We start from the raw sequence: 23586 nt of genomic DNA on the forward strand, positions 1-23586 counted from the left end.
AATGATTATGGAATCGGCTGCGGAATCAGAATCGGCTTCGGAATCGGAATCGGCTCCGGTATCCGAATCAGAATCAGAATCGGATTCGTAAGAATTCGGATCTTTATAAGAATAGGCGTTTGGGTCCAATGATGTATTAATAGCCGCAAAGAATCCAAATTTACTTGTAAACAATCCATTCTCCTGGATATTCCTGGAGTGATTTCGCTTCTGAATCTTCTTATTTCAATTCAAGAACTAATTCCCAAGCTAATTCCATTTCTGGAGTCAATGCTTATTCCGTTATCGGAGCAAATCGCAATTTCTAGATCGATTCCGATTGTGGAGCAAAATCTGATTCAGGAATTGGCTCCGGATTCAACAATAAATAACTAAGCTTATATACCTCCCTCCCTCCCCCCCGTAACCGTTACTCCAAGATGCTCTCCTCCATCTGGACACCCGTCGGCAGCGTGACTGCCAGCAAACTGAACTGGGGTTTGCTGGCGAGAAAATCACGATCCTCGTCGTACCGGGTCTGGGTCCTGCGCTTGAGCCGGAACGTGCCCGCCGAACCGTCACTGTCCGTCGACTCGTCGTCCGTTTCACCGTTCGCGAAGGCTTTCCTCATGCTCTCCTCCAGTTCGGGCGGGCCCACCTCATCGGCCTCGGGCAGTACGATGCCCTTCCGCTTCATAGCCGCCCGTTCGCGCTCCCTAAACGACTGCTCGACCGGTACGAGCCGTTCGCGTAGCTGGCGCAGTATCGGCTGAAACTGCTTGCGCATCAGCCGCTTCGCGACCAGCTCGTCCTCCGCCTGCAGCTGCTCCAGCATTGTGCCGGCCGCGCCTTCGTTCAACTCGTCGTCCCCCTCCGCACCGGTGTTGACGAAAAATTCATCCTGCCAGTCGAGCGCAGAGTTTGGCGCCAAGGCAAGCGGTTCGCCGAGCGTGTCCGGAAGGGGCACCGCGTCCAGCTCCTCCTCGTCCGACGCACCAGTCGCCTGCTCCTCGGGCGCGTTGTTGAGCAGCTTCTTGGCCGTAATTAGCAACCGTTCGCATTCGTCGGTGCGGGTGAGAAGGAGGGATTGCATCGTGGCCAGCTGGGAGGCAGCCTCCTCGAGCTGCTGCCGATCGGATGTCGAGGCGGTGCTGGCGACCGACTGCACTGCCTTGTCCAACGCCAGCATGTGGTTCACGTTCGCCGCCAGCTTGACCGTCAGCTCGAGCGATTGGTGCTTCAGTGCCGCCAGCTCCTTGGCGGTCGGTTCCTTTGCCTTGCCCAGGTGCCGAAAGCAATCAGCTTGTGATACACTGTTTAGCCTGAGCTGTCGCGTAAGATCCTCCGCTCGGCGTGTGAGGCAGCCGGTGAGACGATTGCATTCCGGTCGTATTTCCGCCACCGCCGTACCGCTCGCCATTGCCAGCGACAGTCGCAGCAGGCAGTGTGACTGCATGTACAGGAAAATATTGTACAATTGCTAAAAAAGGAAAAAGGAAATTGGCAACCATGTGCCGATTAGCAACGCTTGTTCTCAAACAATCGCACAGTAAATTTGCACTACCTTAGCATTGCTATGATTGGTGGCCGTTTGCTTAAATATTTCGCAGTCCTCAAACGACTCCACCGGGTCGTACGCATCGCCGTACTCTTCCCGTAGCTCGGTTCGCTCTTCCAACACTCTCACGCTGTCGTACAGCTCGTAGATCGCTTTGGTGCAGCTTTCCATGCACGCCTCCAGCAGCTCATTTTCGGTGGTACTGCAACAACAAAAAAGCGGCAAGGTGGGATTTCCCTTTAAATCTTCCTTTTCATGCTTCTACTGCCTAGCTTAGAAGATGCTTACCCTCGCCTTACCGAGCTGATCCGTTCGTTGCCGTAGAATACATCGTTTATGAATATTAGCATTCGCTTTGCGGCCGTATCATACTGTTCGATCGCCCGTAGCAGGTTGGTAATCGTGCCGAGGTCACGATAGTAATGCAGCTTCTCGTACGCCACTGCACCGAGCAGCAGGACGGTGCCGCTCACGACGGAGGCTGCCACAATCGGCCTTACATGGGAACGGGCGAATCTGTAAACAAAACACAGCTCATTGTCCGTCCGTCCCCGTGGCTAGGGATTTGCATGGATTCAATAATTACCGCGCGGAAGCCGCTACGGCCGCAATGCATCCCGCACAAACCGCTTTGAAGGGCAGTCGGGTGGTGGTGGTGGTGCTCCGGTCTGCACTTAGGGCAAGGCGAAAGCACACCTCGGCCACCTCCAGATGATCCACCAGCAGTCGCTTTGAGGTGAGAATCTTCAGTATGTATCTCGACTCGATGCCGGACCGTTTGGGAAGCCAGTTCATTGAATATTCTTTCTTTTGGACAATACTTTCCGTGGACAATACGAAAAACCGCTCCAAAATAGGCATTTACATAGGCTACAAGTTATGCCGGCAGTTTGGATTTGTTTACATCGGTGCTATGCTGACGTTTAGAGTGACCAGAAATATCGATTTATTTGCATTCCTACCGATTTTTGATTTGATCTACCGATTCAAAGCGCCCTCAAATTATTGATTTTAAATTTATCCTACCGAAAATCACATGATTTTTCAAAATACTGAACAAAGAATCATAAAACCATTTCCCCAATCATTTTAGGCATTACAGGATTGAACAGATAAAATCGATGTTATCTTTTACTATAATTGTGTAGGGTTTGTATGAGGAATCTGAAATCTGAAAATTACCGAAAAAATGTTGATGATCCTTCCAATAACCGCCAAAAACATCTGGCCACAGTGCCTGGTAGAACAAGGTGACAAATGGTTGAGTGCTGCCATAAAATCGTACAGTACTGTAGCATCAATGTGCACTGTAAATAAACAAAAGTTTTTTTTTGTAAAACTAATCGAACAAAATAAAGAACGTTGTTTCTTTCGAAGTGAAATTGATATTGCTCCACATTTATGCGACCGATTTAAACTGACCGTTGCGCACAATTGATCAATTGAATTGATGGTTAGATCCGTTTCAAATCCATTTGAAAATTTTAAATTCTTTTGTTTTACGATCGTTAAGGTACAAAAATTACCAAACATACCAGGAAAATACATTGGTAAGAGAATATGAAATTTGTTTCATTTTACATAAAGAAGCAAATGAAAAACAAACGCAACTCCATTTTATAGCACTGCCCGCTGTCATAACACACTGACAGCTCCGCTTGATGGATCCACTCCTGTGGAGCCATCTCGACAGCAGAAGCGACAACAGCAGCAGCAGCAGACAGCAAGCGAAGAAAAATAATAAAGCGAACTGGCTGTGTAGGTCGTGTCTGGCAATAAGGAAGCTTCCAAAAGTGCCGAGGGTGAGAAAAAGCGAGACAGCTACAGTGGGTTGCAGCGCGTTGCAGCACACACTTCCGAGGACACATAACACACACGCAAAGAGAGAGAGAAGTGCAACAGAGGTGATCTTTGTAGGGCTGTGGTGTTTTTTTTTTTTTTTGTTGCTGTTGTTGTTGGTGTTGTGGTTTGTTGTTGCCTTTCTCCCAGCGCCGCGTTACAAAATCTGTCGCCGTCCGCGAGTTTGGGTGTCGAGTCTGGCGTTGCTCTGCCCCGTGTTGTTTACCCTGCAGCCGCAGCCCCCAACCAAACGGTGCAGTGTGCAGTGCGTGTGTGCCAGTGTGTGTGTGCGCTTGTGTCTGTGCGTGCAGCGGAGAGGTTGTGCGGCCTGTGATCCAGCAATTTAACCTCGTTTTATGCGCATCGAGTGAAACAACAACCAAAAAAAAAGCGGTCCGTCTGGCTTGCTGGCTCACCAAGCGATGCCATTGGTGTCTGGTGGGCGGTGGGCGGAAGCTGGTGGGAAGCAACGCGAAGCTTGAAACGCGACTCTGCGACTGCACCGGACGCCCTGGACGGCCCGCTACCGATCATCTCGGCGTAATGCTGCTGCAGCTGCTGCTCGCGACAGGATTAGAAACACATTAAAAACTCTCCCTCCACCCGAAGAGAAGGCTTCCAGGAGAGGGAAGGAAGGTCCGAGCGGTGGCAGTGAGAAAGCAAAGGGGCAGCCCAACAGTGCACCCGTGACGAAGGATGCAGCAATAATCTAATACACACAGTATTTTTGCGCGTGTACCAGACTGCACTAAACACTTCCATCGACACATACGTTGACACATACACACACAAACACACACCCAGAAGTACGCAGCAGGTGTAATTTAGAAACGCAAAGAGGAGGCAGGGAAACCAGCGGTGCCACCGGAGGGCTTTAGTCGCGGCTGCAAAAACAAAACAACAAAATGTGTCGTTTAATGCACTTTTTGTTTTACTTCTCCCGTAAGTATGCCGTACCTTCGATTTTGCACACCACCGATGGTTCACAGTATTACTAATGCTTTCCCTTTTTTCCGTCTTTTCTCGGGCGCCACCATTTCCAGTGCTGATCGTAATAAAAGGATCGCTCAGCCGGGCCCGGTTGGCCGAGAGCAGCCTGAAGTGCGTCTCGTACCAGTGCAAGGACGGCGAGTGCAAGGAGGGCATCGATGTGTGCGAGGAGGCCGAGCCCGACCGGCCCGTGGGCTGCTTCGTCGTCTGGACGACGAACAACGTTACCAGTAAGTTTTGCACAAGACTTAACGCCACGCGTGGGACAGCGTGCGCCTTGCCCAACCATTCGGTGGCTTAGCTGTGAGGTTTCGTACCGTTTGGTCAGCAGAAAAGCATGTAGAAAGCACCCGGAGGAGCTTGATCTCGGTGATGCTACGTTTGTTTTAGTACGCACACCAATTTGAACATTGACTGTATACGAAATACCTTAAAGATTAGCGTAAAACTACACTAAATGCGAGGTGCTACATGGGCAGTGCTCGTTTCTCATATTCAGGCTTATTCTACCCTTGCAATTGAATTCTGTCGCTACATCCAGTTGAGTGTTGCTAAGGAAATCTGGTTACAACTAAACTATCCCTTCCCTCAACTAATCAGCTTCTAATTGCGAATTCCGAGCATTGCATAGAAGTGTGCCAAGTAGACTATTTGAAAGCGTCTACGTCCAGAGATGTCAAACTGATGGCCCGCGAGGTCTTTTGGTTTGGCCCGCGACCGCTTGAGCCAACATTTATATGTAGAAGCATTTCTGTCTTACTCATATGTATGAAGTTTTGGAACATTATTTTTTTATTGCTAAGCCATCATTCATAGGCCATCATAGGCACTTGGCGACCAATTAAGCAATTTCTATTAGAAAGATAGTTGCACAAAAATTAAAAAAAATCACTCAACCAATAGGAATTAAAAACGTAGGCTTTCACACTTTTTTGGCATAATGTTCGGGGAAAAAAACTGGAAAACGTTTAGAAATCAGATGAAATCAGATGTCAGCACAAACACGTGTTACTGTTGTTAGGATGTTACAAACGATCTCAAGATTTCCATCATGTTTGTTTCAACAATTTTTGAGAGGCTTTGGCTCCAGTGGAGTTCTTTCGTCTCTAAGATTTCCATCAGGCATCCTACCAACATCAATATGATTAGATGAACTACAGAATGGCTTAAGATTCTGATTTTGGTCGCCATAATGAATGAAAATTTCTATGGAGATTGGTAGGAAGGGAATAACGGGTACTAAGGACTTGTATGAATTCTTCCACTCCTCAGTAAAGATCTGAACTGGACTGGATCTGAAAACATCAGTCTGTGATAGAGACACAAAATTAGAGTAAGTGATGCCCTATCCATACTTCAACAAAAAGTCCAAACCAAAGCTAATCGTTGGTACACATAAATGAGCCAAACAAAAGGGGGAAAAATCTAAACTACATTGGACAAAAAACAGTGCCACCACAAACTAAAAATCTTACTGGGAAGTATAAAAATGTTGAACCGACGTAATAACAGCAGGAAAACCAACACGAAATAGTAAACAGTAGAAACTCAACACAAACAAACAGGTTTTGTAAAAAAAGTATCAAAACAACTACAAATAGACAAATCAGCTTCAACTAACAATAAGGATATATAGCCTAAGTCGCCGGTCCTAAACCAATTGAGATTGGAGGATCACATTCCATGAACGGAATAGTAAGGAGAAGGCCCTAAAAGTGACTATCATTTGAAGTTCGTGGCAGTTTCGCACCAAAAACAAGGCCAAAGGGAATGTTTAGTTTTATCTTTCTTGCTACTTAGAGTTATCTAAATTCTAAATCTAAAATTACCATCGATTCAACCGCAGCTTCTCCAAACGTTTAGATAAGGTAGACGTGCTTAGGGGCGTATCGAAAGGTTCCTTCTGAAAAGAAGACTCCTGTATACGAGGTCGTTCGTTTTGTGTACACTTTACTCTTCCAAATGCAACCTCCCCACCAACCAAATAATCCCCGCGTTTCGCACCCTTTCCAGACGAGGTAAACGTAACGCTGAAAGGATGCTTCACGAACCCGACCGAATGCAACAACACCGAGTGCATCGACACGACGACGTACGCGAAGAAAAACCTCAACTACTGTTGCTGCCGGGGCAGCATGTGCAACCGGGAGCACAAGTGGATCCCGGAGGCGACCAAAGCACCCGAGATGATGCACACGGTCGACCACGAGTCGAGCTTCTGGCTGATCTTTATCATCGGGATGGGGTCCTCGCTTGTCGCGATGGTTGTCATCACGGTCGTGTACGTGACGCACAAGAAGCAGGCAATGTTTAACGAAATACCAACGGTAAGTGCCTGTTTTGCTGCTCCCATGTTGCCTTTCCTGCTGCGTCTTCTTGCGATCAAGTCATCGAATGTTGTTGTTTTGTTTGTTTGTTTCTCCAGGTCGAGCCCGATATTTCCAACTCGTCCACCAACATAGCGCACCGTCCGATCGATCTGAAGGACATTAAGGCGCGCGGCCGGTTCGGTGTGGTGTGGAGGGCGCAGCTCGGCAACCAGGAGGTGGCCGTAAAGATCTTCCCCATGCAGGAGCGCCAATCGTGGATCACGGAGCAGGACATTTTCAAGGTAGGAGAAGCGGGCAGATGATGCACCGCGCTAACCGCAACACAAAGCTAACGGTGTACGATAAACCCCCTGTAGCTGCCCCGGATGAACCATCCCAACATACTGGAGTTTATCGGGTGCGAGAAGCGAAGCGATATGGCCAGCACCGACTTCTGGCTGATCACGGCGTACTGCGAGAACGGCTCGCTGTGCGACTTCCTCAAGGCGCACACGGTCAGCTGGGCCGAGCTGTGCAAGATCGCGACGACGATGGCGCGCGGCCTGACGCACCTGCACGAGGAGATCCAGAGCAGCCGCACCGACGGGCTGAAGCCGTCGATCGCCCACCGGGACTTCAAGAGCAAGAACGTCCTGCTGAAGGCGGACCTGACCGCCTGCATCGCCGACTTTGGGCTAGCGCTTGTCTTTACGCCCGGTAAGCTCACCGCAACACCGCCACACCGGCAAGCGCGAAAGCCGTCCACTAACTTGGTCCCATTCTCTCCCCCTTTGCACGCACAGGAAAGTCTTGCGGTGATACGCACGGGCAGGTCGGTACGCGCCGCTACATGGCACCGGAGGTGCTGGAGGGTGCGATCAACTTCACGCGCGACGCCTTCCTGCGCATCGACGTGTACGCGTGCGGGCTGGTGCTGTGGGAGCTGGTGTCCCGCTGCACCGTGCACGGCGGCCCGGTCGACGAGTACCGGCTACCGTTCGAGGCGGAGCTCGGCCCCCATCCGACGCTGGAAGAGATGCAGGACAATGTGGTGACGAAAAAGTTGCGCCCGCGCATCTTCGACCCGTGGCGCCATCATCCGGTAGGAAGTTCGACCCCCCCCCCCCGAAAATGTGTTGTTCCATTTAATTATTGTGTGTTTTTTGTTACTCACGCCAACTCACGCAGGGACTGGTTGCAATCTGCGAAACGATGGAAGACTGCTGGGATCACGATGCCGAGGCGCGGCTATCGTCCTCCTGTGTGCTCGAGCGGCTGTCCCAGTACGCCCGGTTTCCCACCCGGCAGTACTTCGTCGCCACCAACACCACGAACGAGCTGCCGGCCAAACTGGCTACCGAAAGCCTTTAACACGAGGCGTGCGCCCGCGGCAGGCATACGAGCGCGATCGAAATTGCGCCCAAAAAACTATAATAAGCGATAAAGAGAGGCGCGCGTTGTATTACACATTTATCAACTCTTCAGCTGCTTTGTGGTGGACTGTGTGGGGGCGCCTGGAAGGGAATGCTTTGAGACAAATATGCACACACACTCACAAACACAGAAACACACAGCGACTGAAGAGAATTTCTGAGAGTATAGAGACAGAGGACGATTGTTTTTTTAGCCTTAATGATTTATGTGTGTGTGTGTGTGAACACACATACACACACATACATGCAAACGACGTAATAATGGTGGTACAATTGTAGCAAACGGATATTTAAGCGAAGCTTCCTGACAGTTCTTGTATTTTTTTTTTACAAACATTAAAAGTATAACCATCCTAGCACACGCGGGAGGAAAATCTTTCGCCGTTTGCAAAATCTGTTTTTTTTTTTTGTTTTTAGCCCTCCCGCTTGAAGGCGTGATCCAGAGCACATCTTTTCAACAAGTACCTCTGTGTTTGCCACAGCACACTGCTCTTTTCTGCTGCAAGTCGCGCCATTACGCTCATTATGTTAACAAACTATTAACAACACTGTAACAACACTTTTTTAGGGTGGTTTTAGTCTAAACTGGCTAAAGCACGTGTTAGGGAGAGGCAGCAGAGAAGTGAAGAAAACCGACTGGTTGCCGATTGGCTGCTGATGCGCGTGGCTTTGTGTTTGCCTGGTACGTTTAGTACTAAACGCGCACCCTATTGAAACACACGATGTGTGTATATGTGTATGATTTGTATGATTTTGTTTAGTGCTTATGGATAGATCCCCTCCCACATCCCCTCATTTTTATTTTGGTTCATTTCTGAGCATTAATCCACCGATAACACATTGATTCGATTGTCAAAGCAAGTTCAAACTATTATTATTATTACAACTACTATTACTACTACTACTACTACTACTACTACTGCTACTATTATATTATTATTTTATAAGAGAGCCAGCTCGTTAGGAGGGCCCCCATCACAACACTAGCTAGCGGACTGGGGAGGAAACATGTGATGGGGACGGTAGGGAACGGGAGGGGGGTAACGCCTGTATGGTGTACCCTGCTACAGTTGTCGAACAAGAAATTAACGTCCACACGAAAGTGAGTCGCGCGAGTGAGGTTTAGCGGTAAGAATGTGCAGGCAAGGTAGGAGAGCGGCAGGCGCCATAATAAAGTTTGTCCCTTGGGGGGGTTGTTGTATCGTGTGAGGAATTTTTTCATCTTTTTTCTGTTTGTTTTTGGTTTGGTACGAATATGTGTTTCTTTTATGATTTGTTTTACAACGAGCTTTCGAGCAAGTTTAGTAATTTTGTATGTAAACTTTTTTTGGTACAATTCTGTTTCTTTCATTTGCCAAAATTAACCCCAGAAACGATCGTTACATTAATGTCTTTTTGTCTTTAGTTTTTGTTTTTTTTTTATCGTAAGGTTTCGGAGAGGTCTCTTAAATCTCTTGCCTAGCGAACTGAAAACACAGCACTGAACAAGACTAAGAAAAAAGAAGGATAAAATCTGAAACATTGTAAACTGCCCGATTTTGTAATAATACAAAATATATAATGTATTGCAAATACAGAACAGCGAGTTTTTTTTTTTCTTTCTTAAGCGAGCAACCGGAAACGGAATCAGAATTGACTTCAGCAAAGGAATTGGTTTAGGAATGGGAATCAGTACTCGAATTGAAATAAGGTGTTTCAGAAGCGAAATCAGTCCGGGAATCTGCATGAGAATGGATCGTTTACAAGTAAATTTGGATTCTTTGCGGCTATTAATACATCATTGGAGCCAAACGCATATTTTTTATGGAGATGCCGAAACTGACTCCGATTTCGAAGCCGATTCTGAATCACGAGCCAATTCTGATTGTGATTCGGATACCAGAGCCAATTTGAAACCCAATTTTTATTCCGGAGCCGATTCCTGAGCCGATTACGGAGCCGATTCTGAAGCCGATTCCGAAGCCGATTCCGGATCCAGTTCCGAAGCCGATTCCGAAATCGCTTCCGAACGTACTACCCGGGATTGATACCAGAAAACTTTGGCTCTATCCGGAATCGATTCCAACGAAAACTTCATTTTTCCCATCACTAGAGTGAACGTGTTATGTGAAGGGTCATGAGCTTGGTCATTAGTTCGAGGAGTTTCTCATGGCATTTTTCATATATATGGTGTGCAAGTGTGTTGTAGGCAGGGGCCTGAGGCAAGGTGACGGACTCTCCTGTCTGCTCTTCAACATCGCCCTGGAAGGTGTCATTCGAGGCGCGGGGCTAGACAGCGACATCCGTGGAACGATCCTCTACCGGTTTCTCCAATTTCTTGGCTTCGCGGATGACATCGACATCATCGACAAGACAACAGCGAAGGTATGTGAGGCGTACACCCGACTCAAGCGCGAAGCAGCAAGAATTGGATTGAGAATCAATGCGGCGAAGACGAAGTACCCGCTTGCCGGGTTACTCAGATCATCTGTGAAGCAGTGTATTAGTTGACGGCGACAATCTCGAGGTTCTGCTAGAAGATAGAAGTGTTCTGCTATCTTAGAACGGTCGTTACTTTGGACAACGACGCGAGGAATCGTGCATACTAAGGACTTCACTGATTGCTGAGATCCAGAAGACTTCACGCCCGCACGAAATCTGAGGTATATCGCACATTTATTCGCCGGGCCACATTCCTCTATGGACACCAGTCTTGGACTATTCGAACGGAGGATGCAAACACTCTGAGCGTGTTTGAGCGACGCAGCATCCGGGCCATCTTTGGCGGTGTGTTCGAGCATGTACGGCGAGCATCCTGACGGTGGCAGGATACAATGGCTGGGACGTGTTATGAGGATGCCGGACTCATGCCCCACCAAGAAGGTGTTCGACAGCGATCCCCAGTTCAACATAAGGCGCAGGGGAGCACATCGAACTCGATGGCTGGATCAGCTGAAGCAATCGGGTAGATCGGGTGTCTACATGGATGGGAGGCTGGCTAGACAGGCAGGTGTGGGAAATAAAACACGTGTCCACATTTCGTTCACATTTTCAAAGTGTTTTTATTTGACTAATCATATAGATTTTACAACAGGCTGAGCGCGCGCGCGGACATTTTCGTGTGCACAAGTATCGTTTTTTGCTATCGACAAAGATAAATGCGCCCTAAATTCCACGTGTTTTCCCCTCTTCTTCTTCTTCTTCTTCTTCTTCTTCTTCTTCTTGCTGTTGTGTTTCTGCTTCATCTTTACCTAGATATAATAATAATAATTATAATAATATTAATTAAAAAACATAAATATTATACTTAAAAATTTTGACTAGCTATAGACAAATAAGTGGTATGAGTGTGATTATGCTCTTACTTAGTTAAATGTAGTTGTGTGTTTGTGTGTTTTTGTTTGTTGTTTGTATTGTTGAGCCCCGTCGTTTATTGCACACTGCACACAATCTGCATTATTCCTCCGCTCTACCGATCCCCTTCGGGGAGTTTGTTTCCACCCCTCTTTGATTTATTGTATGTGTTGTATGTTTTTTCTTCTTCCTCTCTTCGCTTTTCTTCACTTTAAATATATCTAAGTAATGTGCTCACAACACACGCTAGTGACTGGTTTTAGTTTTTATGTGTTCAGCTCGGGGACACACAAGCGAACTTCGCGCACACCTAATAAAGACAGCAGAAATCGAATTGGAATTTGTCGCCCTTTAAACCCGAAATATTACGCGCACGTACGATTTTAATTCACAATCCCTTTCATCTATTGGTTGGTTTCACAATGGCTATGGGGGTATGGGGCAGCGCATGTCACGTTGCACATGTGGGTTGATCGTTTTCGAAATTTTGTTTCATTGTATCCTCACTTTAGTTTGATTAATACCCAGCATAGTTATTAGAGCTGCTTGTGTGTGGTTATCACAAAACGTAATAGAAGCGTCTGTGCGGTGGCGGGGGTAGAATGGACAGGGAGCTGTAAAGTGAGCTTTTCCTATCAGCTGCACATAAAATTGAACAACGCTGTATGTGTGCTTTTTTTCTTCAAATAAGCGCTTAACCGTTTCGGAACTCTGCATTGTATACTGATTGTGGTTTTGGTTTTTTTTCTGCTTCTCTACGACAGGATCACGTTTTTCCTAATTCTCCGTTGACTTTTTTTTCTATCGCCATCGCCGCACATAAAAAAAAAGAAGAAAACAGGAAAAGGAGTACCACACCTTGCGCGCAATGCATATCTGTTAGTATGGGTGTTGTTAAAAGCAACTCGTGCAAACGCCCTTTTAGTATACTTAGCATACTATTTTCACAATCTAACGAACGGTGTTTGTGTGTATGTATCTGTGTATGTGTGTATATGCCGATGTGTGGTGTTTTCTATTACTACACACACACACACGCACGATGCGCGTGTCCTTAATCCGATGCACTAGCCTCACACGGTGGAGTTTTTTTTCTTCCTTTTTTTGTTTTTTTTTTTAAAGATTTAATTCTACATTACGGCAGGGTACAAGGAACAGAGGGAAGAGTGGCGAATGGAGATGGGAGGGGACCTTCATATAATTTACCTACAAACTAATAATGTTTCCCGGTTCGCTGGATAGTAAAACAAAAAAAAACATCAACAAAAAATTTAACAAAACCAAAATACCGTACGCCTCTAGAAGCCTACTAAACGCGCGCCCATTATTACACAATCATCAGTTTTCCGCATCTCGGCTTCCACCAACACTCACTATTAACGTTAAATGGGGGATTTTGTTTACGATTAATTATGGCTTTGATTTTTTTCTTCTTCATTTCATTTCATTTCATTTTCTCTTGTATGTGTGTGTGTGTATTTGTGTCTTTGTGTATGTGTGTGTTGGAAACGAAAAGAAGAAAAAACGGGATATAGGTTCTTTGTATGTTGTTACAAGACTACAGTTGAAATGTTAGTTGCCATTGTTGTAAACGCTCGCAATCTAAAAACCCAGGCAGAAAAGAGGTTAAATAAAACCAGGAACAAAAAACGAAAAAAGAAAATACGGTGAATGGGAAATGCAATGTAAACTAATTTAAAAAAAAAAAACTAAACCCTACGTTTGTATATTGAACGCAAAAAGGAACGATGATGATGTTTGGATGAGATGAATGAACAAAAACATAACAAAAAAAAAAAAAATAGACTAAAAAACAATGGGAAGGAAAAAGAAATCACAGCAAATGTAAGCCACTAGTCAATAGTCTCATGTATATGTGTATGTGTGTATAAATTGTGTATGCGTGTGTGTATGTGCGTGTTGAACCTGCTTACTAATTATTAATGATAACAGGAACAATATAGGTGTGCATGCGTTTGGATGCAGTTGAATGAGGCGCGTGATCCTTGCGTTGAATTATTTTGCAGCTGCTGTGGTTTGCTTTCCAACTAATTAGAGCGTACTGTTGCGTATTATGATAATGTTTATACTTGTTTTCTTCTTTTTTCCGGGACGACTCACTTGCCGACGACTTGCTCGTCTCTCGCTCTTTCTTACGCTTTAGCTCTCCTTTGCCCTATCATTACACTATCGATAAGATGAGTTTTGGTTGTTTTTGGAAAGTGACATACGTTCAAAAGATTTAAAACAAATCATTCTGAGATCCTCGTTCAGCGCGTACATATGCTCCCCTTCCCGCCCTATCCGTTTTCATATTGGCCTTCACTCTTCTCCCTCTTCATCTTCACATTCTTTTACTACTACTACTACTACTACTCCTACTACTACAACACAAACACACACACACATTACTGTGCGACGGATGGAGGGGTTGTAAAACACCGTCAAAGCACCCCACCGCAGTGGGGTGGAACCTTCCCGTGCGCGTAATGTGGATCGGGGCGGGTAAATTGATTTAATTTAATTTAATAGCTTCCCTTTCAGCGAACGTGACTGCCCCATCCTCTTATCGACAACTCTCATCTTCAGTGCGGTCGAATGCCGATACTAGTAGCGCTACTACACACTTCACACCCTTCTCTCGCTCTCTCCGGCTCTCTCCGGCTCTCTCTAACTCTCTTTCTTTCCTTCACTATTATCTCGCTAGTGTCGTCCAATTATCAACAATATAATCGCGTAAATAAACTTCATACGCTAAAGCATACGTGTAGTAAAGGAAGTAAAGCAGCACAATCGTGTATAAGGAAACGGTGCGGGTAGTAAATTTAAAAGAAGAAAAATAAACATAAAAAAGAAATAAATGTTAGAAACCGATTGGGGGAGGGGGGGGGGGGCATGTCACAGATTATCGTTATTGCACAGTGCATGTTACGTGTTTAGGCTTAAATCAAAATATAAAGAAGAAAAAAACTCCCACTCCACAACTCCAAAAGAGGAGTAGCGAGAAGCAGCCGGGATGGGAGGGAAAAGGGGGGGGGGGGCAAAAGGGGACCCCCAACATAACGCAAGACAAGCAAGGTTGTACAATTAATAAATATTATCCTTTGTTAAGATAAATAGTGTTTTAAAGTTAGTGAAATGAAAATATAAACAAAAAGCGAAGTTTTGTTTTCAACAAACGTACGGCCCCCAACTGATGATGTGTTGACTCCGTTTTCGCTAAAGCCTACTAAAAGGCCAGCTACCCTTCCCTCACGCTTTGAAGAAATTGGTATTCGGTTTGGTGGTATTGGCGCGCGCTCCCTACCAAGACGGACACGATTCCGCACGCTCACAGGTCAGCAAGCTACAAGCAATGCTAATTCATGACTAAAATGATTTAAAATGGGATCAAAAACCACACACACATATATATACACATCCACATACATCCACACACAACTGACTAAGCCACTGATAACTAAAATTGGTTTGATTGATTTCAGTACATGCTTACTTTCCTCCCAGCAAAACCCTGCTCTAGCAGTACCTTTCTTATTTCCTTTTGCTTGAGGGAAATTTATGCTGCTGCTGGTCAGCCTTTTTTTGTTGCCCTTCCCCTCACGGGGTCGGGATCCAGCTTTAGGATTAAATTTGTTTAAAAGCCTTTGTTGAATCGCAATCGCGCGAGGGGAAGGAACATAGCAAACATAAAATTAAATAATATTATGCTAACTCACGCTGCAAAACAAACTTAACCGCTCCTCCATGTGTGTTGTATACAATTATTGATAATTTATGCTAACGTTTTTTTTTTGTTTTCGATTACCCTTCAGCTTGCTTTCTATGTTTTTTTTTCTTTTCATTTGAAATCGTGTGGATATTCAAGTGTGTGTGTGTGTGCGCGCGTGTGTGTCTATGTGGTTTGCCCTTTGGGGCGCCCAGTCGTCTTATCGTCTGACTGCTTTGAAGATAACACAATGACGAAGTGCGGGATTTTTTTAGGGAGGAAAAAGGACCAGAGCAAGACTGCAAGCTGCGCAGTGGGGGGGAAAGCGGCGTGGTGCGTTATGGTTGCCGCCTTCCGCCCGCAGAAACGAAACGGTGGTTAAAAACTAGTCGAACAGGTACCCTTTCTCTAGCCAGTCAATACTTGCGCAACAGTAAATTCTTAAGTATCGGCTACGTCTCTTCGGCGAACAGCTGGCCGGCCGTGACCGACGCCGAGAGGACTGCGCTTTTGATGGTGGGGCCGGTTCCGCCACCGCCACCGGTCAGCAGCTTGGCCTCGCTGCCATTGGCGACTGCCGCGGACGAGGCCGACACGACTAGTGCGATCGTGCCAACGTTCCCATTGCCGACCAGTTCGCCGTTGACGGTCGCGCCGGTACCGCTGCCCTTCAGCGAGATGCCACCGAGCACGGTGGCGGTGTTGTTGCTGCCGGCCGGCATCGTTGCCGTCGTAACCACCGTCTGTGGTGGGGGCGGCGGCGCCGGTTGCGGCTGGTTGCCGCCACCCTCCTGGCCGCAGAGGCTGGCCGCGATCAGCTTCGGCGAGGTGGCCGGTGTCAAGATGCCGAGATTGTCGTACTTAATGCTTACCGGCGATACGCCCGCCGACGTGATGGTGGTGGGCGACACGGGAAACCCGACCGCCGGCGGAGACGCACCGCTTACCACTGGCAGCGCGTTGGGACTGTTGCCGACCGTGACGGTGGTGCCGGTGGTGCCGGCGCTCCCCGTACCGGTGCCGTTCGCGGCCAGCACGAGCGCCCGCGGCACCTTGTGGGTGGTCACCTGCGTGATCGTAAGCGTGGATGGACTAGTGGTGCACGTCGCGCTGGTGTTGGTGGTGGTTGCATTTGTACCGATTTGACTAGATGCGATGGCAGCGGCGGCCGCTGCCACAATACTGCTACCGCTGCTGGGGAGGGTGGCGTTCGGGCCGGCCGCGCTCTGGCCGCCGTTCGTCAGCGAGGGAGATTTGATCGGCGGTGAGATCAGCGCGGCCGGCGAGGAAAGGCCACCGCCGCCGCCGCCGGCCGGCGAAGCGAGCGGCACGGTGGTGACCGGCGCGCTCGGCCCATCGATCGGGGAGCCACCGTTCTGGCCGCCGGCCGCGTGCACCACCACGTTGTGGTTCTTCAGCCGCTGGGCCGTCTTGTAGCTCTTGCCGCAGTAGCATTTGAACGCTTTGCGCACCCGGCTGCGGCGCGGGAGAGAAGGAAAGAACATTAATGCCAAAAAGGAAGGTTTGCAAGGAGACAAAGCAAGGCGCAGATCCGCTACATACTTTCCGTCCTTTTTGTGCCCGTTCTTCGAATGGTACTTGATGCCGTTCACGTTTTTGTAGCGCTTCTTGCAGCCCGGCACCGGGCAGGCGAACGGTTTCTCGTTCGTCGAGTTGATGCCGCTGCCGCCGCCGGATGCCGAATGGCGCCTGTTGCGGATCGAAACAATTACAATCGACGGGTTAGAGAGAGAGAGAGCGAGGGAGAGAGGGAAAGCTGTACACTAGCAGCAGCAACACTTACCGGCTGCCATAGCGCATGATAAACTCGGAGCTGAACTCCTCCGTCGTCCACGAGTCGTTGCTGTCCTCCGACTCGGACACCATCATCTCGTCGTCATCCATTTCGCTTCCTGCAAACGAAACACCCAGAGAGAGTGCATGAGAACATTTGAACTATACGGTGCGAAGCGAGGAGATGCTGCTAATGCATGGATTTGGGATTGAAGATACGTAATACGCAACCTGAAGTGAGCACGTGCGTGACGCTTTCTTGATAGGGAAGCGCTGCGCTTACGATTAGTTTGTGTCTGTCTTTTTTTCGAATTTCTGTGTTATGTGCGTTTTCTTTTCGCATCGCCGTTCATCATCATTGATTCATTGCAGTATTGTTTAAAGAAAGATAATTAAAAGTTGACAAGGAAGGATAATATTGTGCAGGAGCGTTTCAAAAAGGTTTAAATTCTGATATGCTTCATCTTTCGAGTTGGTTCACTTCTTCTTTTTTTGCCTGAAAGAATATAAAATGCAAATTGAAATGATACGATACGTAGAAATTAATATCAGTCCTGCAAAATGTCATCAGCTTCACGAGATGTTCACCACCGAAAAACAATGGACATATCCGTGGTGGTTTGATGCTCATTGCTGATACTCAATGAAAGTGCGTCATGACATGTCGAACGCGACATGCGAGTGCTTGAGTTCAACGCGATACTCTGCTTGAGTGCTTGAGGTGAGCTTGATTTCACCTCGGTAGCACAAAATGTACCGAATGATATTGCACCAATACACAGCCGGGTCGTAATACTCAATCAAATAAACAAATAAATAAATCAATAAATATTGCACAAATAATATTGCTCGCTGTGTGAGATTTTAATCGATAAGAAAGGTAGATTTGTTCAGCATTTAGATATGTTCGGTATGCGAAAAACTCGCTTAGTACCCAATAGGCAGCAATATGGATGAGTGTTACCCGTGAAAAAAAAAAATTAGAAAAAGAAGTAAATAAAAAATAAACAGACAATTCAATTGCTTAAATCATCAAACGTTCTCACTATCGTTCCAGCTGCAAGGGCAGAGCTGCACGGGCAAAAGAGTCATTGAAATGCGGGGAAAACATAAACAAACACGCTGGATGTGTTTTTCTTCTTCTATTTTGCGAGAGGGAATGTATCATTCTATGTTGATCAAACGTTTGTTTGATACAGCATATTCAGAGGCTTACTCTCCCTCTTTTAGACTTCGTCTGTCTACAGCCACACGATGTGTTTATCTCTTGCTTGCTTAGTCTAGCAGCCGACTTTGCCAATATGTTTTTTGCTTACGAAACTAGTGTTGGGTAAATCTGATTCAGATTCAAGAATCTGAATGAATCTTTAAAATGATTCAATGAATCTGAATCTCGGTAGGAAAGATTCATGAATCTCAAAGATTTCAAATATCTTTAAAAATACATACAGCTTGACCTTCTTGTTATTCTTCTTCTCACCGTAACAAGCTACGTGATCATGCTACAGCCTATACAGGCTTTCGAGACTTCCTGGCAATTAGGACGTAGCCGGATAGTTTTGTTTTATTACGGGGAGACGGTCCATGCGAGGCTTGAACACACGACGGGCATGTTGTCGTGCGTGTTAACCAGTGCACATGGGATCGCACAAATTCAATAAGTTGAAAATCATACATGTTTAAAGATTCGTGAATCCCTGGTGATCTATGAATCTTAATGAATTCATGAATGTTATAAATTCATGAATCTTTCGAGATTCGCGAAACCTTGGAGATTTGTGAATCTTTAGAGATTGATGAATCCTTGATGATGATGAATCCTTGAGGGTTCATAAATCTTAAGAGATTCGATTCCAGATTCAAATCACTCTTCGCTGAAGATTCATATGAATGAATCTGTACGAAAGATTCATGAAACCCAACACTATACGAAACTACGCTTAGAAGCTTAGTCATGTTTATGTATTCTAAAATATAAACACATCCGCAATCAGAAACGCTTATTAGGGCCCAAAATCGGCAACAAAACAAATCGTATCCATTCGCCCTGTTTTGGCTGGTTTGCCTTGTTTATATGTTTATACGTGTGGGGCGCTTTTTTTTCGCGACATTAAAATGAAATACAACCCACACACGGTAATCAGAGAAGCTGACATAAACCCTTGGCACCGGCACCGGACCCATTCGGCTGCGTTAAAAGGCATTAATTTTTTAAGCACTTGCCACAACTGTCGCCATGTGACAGCAAGGTGGGTAAAGGGTACGTTACGTTATTAATGCTAATGTTACATCCTTCCCTCCCCCCACCGAAAGATAAGCTTTTTTTAACGATAATCCTACCTTTAAGCACATTCTAACACCTAAGCCCCCCCCCCCCCCCGCCCCCCCTCGAAGGCCACTGGTGCAGCAACGAAGCCGGTTACGTAACCGCTTGCCTGCTGTCCGATGTACTGACCTGTTGGCGTTATGCTACGGTTCGCCGCCGATATGCTGTAGCTGTGATGTTTGATGGCAATCTTGCGCTTGAGATCGGTTGTGCCAACCGTTTGCTGGTTGAGGTGGGCCGGCTTGCCCGGCTCTAGCCCGCCGGCCCCGGCTGCAACGGCGCCACCGAGCCCGTTCTGCTGCTGCTGGTCGGCGATACCGTTCGCCGTGGCACCGCCCCCACCATTGGCCGGTGCGCTGTTGCCATTCGTGCCATTCGTGCCAACGGCACCGGGATGGTTTGTCGCCGCCAAGCCGTGCAGGTTGGCGGCGGCGCCAGCGTTTGTGCCTGCGGTGCCGTGATGATCCGACGCCGCACTTTGGTTGATCGAGGACGGTGGTGGCGGCGGCTGTTGGCCCGAACCGGACAGCCGCAGCCCATTGCCCCCGGCAACGGCGGCCGGTTTCGCCTTGTCCGGGCTGTTGGTCGAGGTGGCGACAGCGGCCGCGGCCATCGGCGACGCCACACCGCCGCCATCCCGGCGGCTCTCGTCGGTGACGAAGCGCAGCACGTAGCTGAGCGGCAGACAGGTGGGCTGCGTCTTTTCCGTCACATCCGGCGCCTGTGAGTCATCTGCCAAAAAACAACAACAACAACAACGTCAAAGAAAGGTTTCGATTAAGATATGTACGTGTACATGTGCGTATGTAAAGCAGAGGGTAGGTCGGCAGGGGGAGTGCGGGTCGAGGCAACAATATTGTGAGCGTTTCCGGTCCGGTCGTCCGGGTGAGACTGCTCAAAAACAAAACCAATTGCATCATTCACAGCCCAAATGTTGACCGGCCACTCCCAATACCAACCACCCACCCACCCACCCACTTTTCTAATCGCTGCGAACGAGCGCTTGCACAACACGGTTCGCGATGCACCACTGCACCACCGCCACTCTCTTTCACTTCTTCTTCTTCCCCCTCTCTTACCTATATGGGTGTTCTCGATGTGGTGTATTAAATCGCGCAAGCTGGGAAAAATCCGCTCACAACCGTTGAACTTGCATATATTAATTAGAAACACAGCCATATTATGAACGTGCAACGGTGTCGGCAGCTAGGTGATCAGGAAGGAGCAGGGGAAGGGTGGGGGGGGGAGAGGGGATCAGAATCGTGTAGGGAAGGGGGTAGGGTCGAGTGTGTGTGTTTTTCTTTTCTTTTGTTTTTTTTTTGTTTTTGTTTTGCTTTTTTTTGGTTCGAGGAAGGTGTCACGCGCTCGGCCCGCTGCAGCAGCACCCAGAGCTCGGTCGGCCCCTTCTAAACACTGGCAAGCCCAAAATCCAAGATGGTGGGTAACTGAAGAAGATACGACACTGCGCGCTGTGTGGTGGCTCCGGTCGCCGTCGCGCTGTGTCTATCTCGCTCTCGCACCTCGCTCCGCTCCGCTCGTATCGCGGGCGCGCTGCTCGGTTCGCGCACGTCTATCCCACCGAGAAGGTGGCCAGCGGCGGAGGGGGAGGGTGGCAAGAGCAGGGGAGCGCGCGCGCACGGGAGGGTGGGGAGCACTGTTTGTGTGGATGTCTCTGTCACTCGTTCGCGTCGTGTGGCCTACTGCCTTCCTGTGTGGCCTGCTGCGTTCCGGCTCCGGCTGCAGCGCTGATCTGTTTATAAAAAGAAATTATGCAATCGGTCAAGATTATCTGAACGCACTACTCCCAACATCGTTGTATGTGTGTGTATGTGTGTGTCTCGTGAGTGTTTTTTGGGGGTGGTGAGGGGTTGTAATCCTTCCACCCCGCAGCTGTGTGCTGTAACTGCTGTTACGAACGTAATCACACACACGCAAACACACACAATTACGGCCATCGATAAAATAGGGAAGCTGCGGCTAATTGGCCTTGCCCGGATGCAAGGAAAACACACAAACGTTCAATCCCCAGGCGAAGGAACCGGGGCCCACCGAGCACAACACCACCCACACACACACATACATACACAAGCACACGAACACGAAGCAGGGGCTGCCACAGCAGTGGCCGTAAACTCTGCATTACCTCTCCTATGTGTACCTAGCATACACACATACACATCCCCATGCACACATACACGCTCACACACACACACTCCTTGGTCCTTCACCGGGGCCCACCACACACACAAGACCACACGGCCGAGAATGCTCACTGAACACGGGGAAGGGGGCGGTGGCGCCTTAACCTTTGAGGAAGGCGGTGGGTGGGCAGGGCTGCAATTTTCACATACTTCAGGCGCTCGTCTCCATTTCGCCCGCCCGCTTCGGAGCAAAACAACACCACCGAAAGACACACACACGGGCTACTTCCGTCCGCAGTGGCGTGATTATTCTGAATCAAGCTCCTTCTCCGTGCACACGCACGCACACACACACATACACACACTGGCTCTTGCACACGCGCGTGCACACAAACAAACACCCACACACACACGCGCATCTACGCTAAACACTGCACCGCACTGTACGATACGTGCGGGATGGAAAGGTTTCGTTGCGAGCGCGTTTACACCGGTCGGGTTGAGTGCTTGATGTGTGGTTTTTTACCGTTGTGCCGGGCAGAATTGCGATCCGTTTTACTGTTGTGGCAATTATTAACACCTAGCCTTTGGTTTGCATGATTTCAGTCAGTGGCGTGGTAGAATTGTTTGTGCAATCGTCACGATAATGTGGCGAACCGTGCCTCTGTATGTACAGCCAGTGTGCACCGTGCAGAGACGGGTAGGTGTCACATTTGATTTGTCAGTTGGGCTGTCAAGCTGGGAAAGGAAATTACAAAAAATAAAAAATAAATCAATGCCCGATTGCGGCAATTGTTGTTCTTTTTCGAAAATTATCTTTGATTTTCGTTATAGGTATAAATATAGATAAAAAATAATAAGCATTGCTGCCTTTACATTGACGCTTGTGCGCTTCAATTTGACCCACAAAATGGGATGCTTCAAAATGACGGTTTCGTTTGGTTCGTTGTAAACCCTAGCACATATTTTATACAAACTCAACATTTTCTCATAAGTTTAGGACAAACTTGTTTGATTGCAGATTATTTTTTTATAAATTAGGTGATGGTCGATTAAGTAGGGAGTTATTTTCGCTGTAAACTTCACATTTATTGATGCAATGTTTGTTTTTGTTGGTTCAAAGGTTCACACATTATAATCATAACATTATCACATCATAACTATTGCCAGAATAACAGAATATTTGTTTATTGGTATTTTTCTTTAGTTAACTAATGGTTAATTCTTGGCAACCAAGGGATTGTTGTTGCTTCCACAGTCAGTTGGTGGCCAAACGGGTTTAGTAGTTGATACCTTAGCCGATGTGAGACAATCATTGCTTGGGTCTTCGCGTTGTTGATGTGGATTTTATATTCAGCAGCATAGCCCTGTAGTATGCCCAAGCAACGCTGAGCGTCGCGCCTGAGTTCTGCTGGTGTTCTACCCTTCGTAGCGATCGCCGCGTCGTCTGCGAACAAAAACAACTGGGCATCGCTAGGAAGAGCAGAAAGGTCTGCCGTGAACCAGAAGATACAGAAGCGGACCCAGGACACTGCCCTGGGGTACGCCCGCCGGAACATGCTGCACATCCGAAGTATATGGGCCGATGACAACACGGAAGGTACGCTGCTGCAGGTAGTTCTTGATCAGCTTGACCAAGAATAACGGGAGCTTGAACTGATACAGTTTATGGAGAAGCCCATCATGCCACACATTGTCAAATGCTTTTTCCACGCCAAGATCATAACTATTAGTCGATTATAGTTCACATTGTTACATTCTGGACTATAAAATCAGATAATGCAAAAAAAAAATCCCCCTGAATAAACCTCTCAAATAAAACACATCGTAGACTGGTATTTCAATGCACAACAATTGGCGACGAGGATATTTAACTCTAGAAGCAAGCAGGATGCCTCAAGATGACCAGAACATTCAAATATCGATTCTGAGGGCTCAGCAGAACCTATCGGTAACTTATATAATCGGGAATCAATAATACGGAACAATGCGTGGCCATGAACATGACCGAATTTATCTTCGATCCAGAAAACGGAGGAACGTTTCGAAAATGCTTTCGACCGTACTAGAAGATTTGTTTGAATTGGATGTGAAGGATCTCGAAGATGTCGCTACGGTTCGGCTTTTGCTGAGGAAGTTGCAAGCACACAACAAGTACACCAACTACATCATCCC

At 47.4% G+C, this 23586-nt stretch overlaps 3 protein-coding genes across 9 annotated transcripts; 1 reads left to right on the plus strand and 2 right to left on the minus strand.

The window, feature by feature from the left end:
- Positions 1 to 134: 134 nt before the first annotated feature.
- LOC120905641 lies at positions 135 to 3436 on the minus strand. Its single transcript, XM_040316624.1, has 5 exons — positions 2720 to 3436; positions 2124 to 2589; positions 1826 to 2053; positions 1544 to 1739; positions 135 to 1459 (listed from the first exon to the last, which is right to left on the minus strand). The coding sequence occupies exons 2-5, from the start codon at positions 2396 to 2398 to the stop codon at positions 410 to 412; spliced, it is 1749 nt and encodes a 582-aa protein (XP_040172558.1). The 5' UTR covers positions 2399 to 2589; positions 2720 to 3436; the 3' UTR covers positions 135 to 409.
- An 845-nt stretch (positions 3437 to 4281) lies between these two features.
- LOC120905642 (activin receptor type-2A) lies at positions 4282 to 9687 on the plus strand. Its single transcript, XM_040316625.1, has 7 exons — positions 4282 to 4318; positions 4420 to 4596; positions 6380 to 6693; positions 6792 to 6977; positions 7053 to 7392; positions 7479 to 7777; positions 7864 to 9687. The coding sequence occupies exons 1-7, from the start codon at positions 4282 to 4284 to the stop codon at positions 8044 to 8046; spliced, it is 1536 nt and encodes a 511-aa protein (XP_040172559.1). The 3' UTR covers positions 8047 to 9687.
- Positions 9688 to 11129: 1442 nt separating this feature from the next.
- On the minus strand, positions 11130 to 22057 carry LOC120906845. 7 transcript variants are annotated; one of them, XM_040318924.1, is made up of 6 exons: positions 21938 to 22057; positions 20350 to 21020; positions 19400 to 20002; positions 16955 to 17063; positions 16714 to 16860; positions 11130 to 16626 (listed from the first exon to the last, which is right to left on the minus strand). In XM_040318924.1, exons 2-6 carry the CDS (start codon positions 20447 to 20449, stop codon positions 15603 to 15605), a joined length of 1983 nt encoding a protein of 660 aa, XP_040174858.1. In that variant the 5' UTR covers positions 20450 to 21020; positions 21938 to 22057; the 3' UTR covers positions 11130 to 15602. The 7 variants fall into 7 exon arrangements, with proteins under 7 accessions (XP_040174858.1, XP_040174863.1, XP_040174862.1 ...); XM_040318929.1 differs by lacking the exon at positions 21938 to 22057 and adding an exon at positions 21622 to 21891; XM_040318928.1 differs by lacking the exon at positions 21938 to 22057 and adding an exon at positions 21544 to 21891.
- Between the last annotated feature and the right edge of the window lie 1529 nt (positions 22058 to 23586).

This window comes from Anopheles arabiensis, chromosome X (assembly GCF_016920715.1).
Source record: "Anopheles arabiensis isolate DONGOLA chromosome X, AaraD3, whole genome shotgun sequence".
NCBI classification, from domain to species: domain Eukaryota; kingdom Metazoa; phylum Arthropoda; class Insecta; order Diptera; family Culicidae; genus Anopheles; species Anopheles arabiensis.